Below are 5,856 nucleotides of genomic sequence, written 5' to 3'. Positions count from 1 at the left end.
ATATAGTTCAGATCATGTTGAATTTAAAAGATTAACACATGTCCAATGAGAAAAAAAAATCAGCATGAAATGTCTGCCCGAATATATTATAGCAGCCCTGATTTAAATAGGATGTATCCTCCTGGTTTCTCATAGCTGCCGATGCCAAGGTACTATTAGACACAGACATATTCGACAGGGCAAACAAAATTGTTGATGTTTGTGCAAAGGTTCTCTCATATTAGCAGTCATAATATTTTTATTTAAACAGCCTCGGCAGTTTGGATCACAGTTTGAGAGTGCCTAAGAGTTTGAGACTGAGTTTGTTTGTACTCTCTCATATGTTCAAGTGCAGACAACATTGTTCACAGCACTTTCCTAGAAGGCAAACAAAGGATAAGACATTTCAGTACTGTTGGTGAAATTGGCATTTAGAAGAATATAAACTACTATCCATCCATACATTCCTTAAAAATCTGGAAAGAGATCTTTATAGACAACCATAAATCATAAGTATTGGCTGAGTGATTTTGCCATATATACATATATGAGATTTGGGCACTAATGAAACAATATTTTACTTGTGATAAAGGTAACATTCTACTTAGCGTAAGAGTATATATATGTATATACATGGCAAATCATATATATGTTACACATGACATATGGTATATAAATGTGTGTGTATATATATATATATTTGTATATTATATATATAAAAAAGCATATTTATAGGAATTTGAAATCTCCATTAAAACATTTTTAAATGCCTACACTGAGGTATTTTTGTAGAGTTTTACATACTCTATATTTTTCAAATAATAATTTACATCAATACAGTATTTCATGGTTTTCAGAACATTGATATGTACATGATGGTATTTAATTCTCTCCAAAAGAAAAAAAAAAAAAAGAAAACATTTTCTACATTTTGAAAGCTGAATCTTGGAAAGGATGAATGACTTTTCCAAAGTCACATAAGTACTGAAGGCAGATATGGAAATCCATGTCTTTGGATTCTGAATCTAGTATTTTTTCTAATGAGCTGTAAAACCTATCTGTTTAGTGATTAATGTCATCAATAAAATCAATTATCCTTAGTCTTCCACTTCTTACTTTATAATGAAATATACTCTTCATTGATGAAAGAAAAATATTCTTATGTTAAGAAATGAGGATAGATTTTTTTTTTTAACTTCACACAATTCTTGCATATTCCCTTAGAAAGAACTATTTTATATTATGTCCAAAATTATTTTATTCATTTTGGTGGAGGTGGGGTTTGGGAAGAGAAGAATCATGGACGTATTTCCCTCCACTTTGTACAAGTGAGAAAGATGACCTGGGAAGCCGTCCTGAGAGGGAGCAGGATAGACTCAAAAAAGTATAGACTTTGGAATTAAGCCAACGTGGATTTTAATCCCAGCACCACCACATTTTCCTGGCCAAATATCCTTAGGTAAGTCAGTGTCTGACTCTTAATTTTCTCACCTGTTAAATGGGCTAAATAATCTTATTTGACAGGACTATTATGAAAATTGGGTAAATAATACATGAAAACATGGCGACATCGTAGCCACATAAATGTTAGTTTTTATTTGTGTCAGTTGATCCAGACATCAAACAGACAACACGTAAGCTTTGCTTCCCTAGTTTAAATTTCCTTTTCATGCTTTTGGTTGGTGTTGATCTGGAAAACGCTAAGAAATTCATCCTGGTGTGGCGCAGAGGATCAGCAACAACTCTCAGTCCCTGTTGAAATCTTTCTTGCACAAATACATGCTTGTTTTCACTTCCACGCCAATCAAAGAATTAAGCAAGACAATTTTTAAAATTCTCTCTAGTTTTTTATTTTCTCAATCCTTGCACATTTTATAATCTTTATGATCATACATTTATCTGCCAACATTCCCCCTCTCCCATTCTTATAAAGCAAGAGGAAAAGAAAAATTACATTCACTACCACTGTTTTAGAACAAACTATCTGAGTGATTTTACATATAGGTGTTGGAGTAGGTGAAAAAAATAATGAGAAACAGCTCACTCACCCCCACTATTTTCTCATCTACTAGCTCCCTCCTGATGGTGGTCTCTTTCCCAACCCAGTCCTGAACCTGAATCAAAGAGTCATCATCTAAGGTTACCGTACTCTGAAAAACAGGCAAGACCAAATTCAGCTCAGACTGCCATATTTGAACTCTAAAATTTTATCAGGTGCCAAATTCTTTTCAGCTGTTGTGATACTCTCAGGTAGCTTTAGAATGGTGTTTACAATTCCATTTATTTTAAGACTCTGTCAACAATAAATTTGTTGGCTGATTTTTCTGGGGATAGAAAAAGTTTTATAAGAGTGAAAACAAAATATCTTGAGTAAGTAAAGATTTTTTAAAATAGTTTATTGTATAGGCCAAGTATTATCTTTCTGCATAAAGAATCACAGGTAAGTTTCAACCTTAAAAATGCACATGAAGCTAATTCAAACCCCTACTGTAAGATCACATTTCCTCTTCTTACCTCAACAATATATTCCGTACAGCTTATGGAAAAACCTCGAACGCACTTTTTGGCCACACAATAAAAATAATGATAATAATAATCACAACAACAGTAACTACCACTTATGTAGCACTATTTATTGTGTGAGGCACTCTTCAAGAGTATTAATATATTAACCCATGTAATCCTCACAACAATTTTATGACATAAGTACTATAATAATCCCCTTCTGCAAATGAAAAGACTGAGTCAGCAAGAGTCTGTGACTTGCCCAAAGTCACATGGTTGATTGGTGGCAGAGGTAGGATTCACACTCAAGCAGTTCTGAGCCAGAGTCTGCATCTTGCTCCACAAAGTTTAGAGATATCTCTGATTAAACTCTACTCTAGTGCAATACCATAGTATATAATCATCGGGAAGCACACATCTCAGAGTTTACACATCTACCAAGTTGGGCCTTTTACAAAATTATTTACAGTCTGTCCCGTGACAGAGGTAATGATGGTCACCAAATTTTCTTTCTGCTCTCCTATATTTTTCAGCCTTTTTATTCTAGTAGATTTTTAATTTACTATAGGCATCTTTATTAAACATTTTTGGTCAAAATTCTTCTTCCATTTGATATTATACAGGAATTTGAAGTCTCATATTATTTAAGAACTATCTGATAATGTGGTATTCAGTTCCTTTTGTCAGGACCTCACCCTCCATATTGTTTAACAATCCTCTATTGAGTGTATTCATTCAAATGATAAATATTTATCGAGCAAACATTATGTAACAAACAGTGGGTTCTGTAAAACAGAACAGACAAGAAATCCTTTCTTTGAAGATCTTACATTCTAGTTTGGGGGAACAGACAATAAACAAAAAAATATAAATAGTGTAATATAAATTGTGTATTCAATTTGGAGCCCATAAGATGAGTGAAACTGTGTGTGTCACTTCCAGGCTGAGGCAATAAAAAGCCCAGTGTGTCTTTCTCTATCTTGTTGACTGAGAACACAAACTTCAGATGGTCCAACTAAAAGATAGTTGAACCTCCTTTGGCTTGGGCCCTGGAGAAATTAAGAGGGGCAAGTACCATATGCCTCCATTTCTTGCCACCTTCTCCCCCCCACACAGAAACTTCCCCAACTCCACCACAACACTGAATATGTACTATGAGTTAGAACTCCAAATGTGTAAGCCACTGAGAACTTGTGGATAATTTGTTACTGTGATTGATATGACCTCACCTATACTGGCTAATACAAGTTTTATTCATTGTAATTCTATGTGTGGAAAACTGCTGCAAAATAGAAAGGTAGACGTTCTGTTTCTGAGAGAACAATCTAAAGAAATAATTCTCAAAATGTGTTCTGCTAAGCATCTGCATCAGAATTGTTAAAAATACAGTTTTCAGGTACTGGCCCCAGATATCAGAGCCTCTGGGATGAGACCTAGAAGTAGGTATTTTTTACAAACATCCTGAGAGATTTATGTGTGTATTAAAATTTGAGATCCTCAGACCTAAGCTTAAGCCCCAAATTAATCTAACACAGACTTTAGATATGTTTGCTATAACTGCTTACTTACTTGGGATGATTTCAAAATTAACATTCTTACGAAATTTATCTGAAAGAGTGTTGAAAGTCTCACCTTAGTTTTATGGCCACCTGGTGTGGTTTCCTCAAACTCTTCTCCCAGTTTAAAGGATTCTTCCAGATCTTTATTTCTTCCCTTACATTCTTACATGTTCACATGTTTGTTTTTTCTATTATGTATTTTTACTGTGGTAAAATACATATAACACAAAATTTACCATTCTAACCATTTTAAAGTGTACAATTAAGTGACATTAAGTACATTCACGATGTTATACAACCATTACCACTATTAAAAATTCTATACATACTAATACTAATATTTATTTATCTGTCCCCTTATTGATGGGCATTTTGTTGTTTCCTTTTTTGTTGGTATTACAAATAATGCTGTAGTGAACATCATTGCACACACAACTTTGTGCAGTACATGTAGGAGTATATTCTATGGAAATAGTATTACATATACTTCAATACTTAAGTTAAATTTCTAAGAGAAGATACATTGGGGAGACACTGTAACATGGTTCATGGAATTCATATTGTGAAACATGATGGCAAGATGTGACAGGTTGGAAAATTGTTCCCAAAGATACTCACGTCCTAGTCCCTGGAACCGGTGAATGTTACTTTATATGCCAAAGGGGGTTTTGCAAATATGGCTAATTTAAGGATCTTGAAATAGGGAGATAACCTTGGATTATCCAGGTGGACCCTAAATATAGTCACAAATTTCTGTATAAGAAGAAATTTTCCTTGTAAGAAGAGGAAGAGGGATATTAAACTACAGAAGAGGAGAAAATGTGACAATAGGAGCAAAGACTGAAGTGTTGTGGCCACATGCCAAGGAATGCCAGCTGCCATCAGAAACTGGAACACAAGATCTATTCTGCAAATCCTCAGAAAATTTAGAGCAAATGTTTGCAAAATGATCATTTTTTTAAATAATTGTGACTTTTTGTTTAAAATCATTTATTGAAATCATTTGCCATTTAGTATATGGCACATGCACGTTTTATCTATGTAAATCCATGGTCAATTATATGAGAGGAGGGGTTATGTCAATTTCAACCAGTTTTACACAGAACTGTATCTAGGTGCTAAATTAATATTTATTGTTTCTGTGTGAAAAACTGAAGGGAGGGGTTCACACAGAGCAAGTTCTCTGCTATCAAAGCTCCCATTTTTACTGGCTATGATATGCAAGTAAATATGGCTCACCCAGTTCTTTCATATATTCTTCAAAATTTTCACAAGGAATGGATTTCCATGTTCCCTGGAACCGATCAACCATTCTGCCTAAGTTGACTTTAAAGAAAAATAGCATCATATGAATGAGTATGTTCCCTGAAATAGTGTTGGAACCTGTTTTTAATACAATTCTGGTAGATAGTGCAGAAAAGTCAGGGAAAAAAATAAGACACCCTAATCCTTGTCATCTTCCCATCAAACCATCCAAAGTCGGAAAGCTGTCTCAAATGTAAGTAAGTCAGGATGAAAATGGAACATGGTACAGATTTCAGCAGGACTAGATATAACTTTTCCATCTCTAATTTAGGATCAAACCTGGATGTTACAAATTCTCTCTAGTTCCTTCCCTAAGAACTGCTGCACACACAGAGCAATGTGTAAGGGATAAACCTAGGCAGCTGTGTTTATGCCATAGGACCCCTAAGCTCCAGCTCTTTCTCTCTCTTTCTCTGAGCAAGAATGATCTGGAAAAAAAGCCAATTTATCAGCTGTTTAGCGAGCTTATCATATTCTCAGTTTTGATACTTTGAACTAAAAACCAGAG

General features: G+C 34.4%; 1 protein-coding gene across 1 annotated transcript; it reads right to left on the bottom strand.

The window, feature by feature from the left end:
• Nucleotides 1-324: 324 nt before the first annotated feature.
• LOC118883356 (fatty acid-binding protein 12-like) lies at nucleotides 325-5,355 on the bottom strand. Its single transcript, XM_036830079.1, has 4 exons — nucleotides 5,283-5,355; nucleotides 4,117-4,205; nucleotides 2,028-2,129; nucleotides 325-357 (listed from the first exon to the last, which is right to left on the bottom strand). The coding sequence occupies exons 1-4, from the start codon at nucleotides 5,353-5,355 to the stop codon at nucleotides 325-327; spliced, it is 297 nt and encodes a 98-aa protein (XP_036685974.1).
• Between the last annotated feature and the right edge of the window lie 501 nt (nucleotides 5,356-5,856).

The sequence above is a fragment of the Balaenoptera musculus genome, chromosome 17 (genome assembly GCF_009873245.2).
Source record: "Balaenoptera musculus isolate JJ_BM4_2016_0621 chromosome 17, mBalMus1.pri.v3, whole genome shotgun sequence".
Taxonomy (NCBI): Eukaryota; Metazoa; Chordata; class Mammalia; order Artiodactyla; family Balaenopteridae; genus Balaenoptera; species Balaenoptera musculus.
This window is presented reverse-complemented; position numbering and strand designations above follow the sequence as displayed.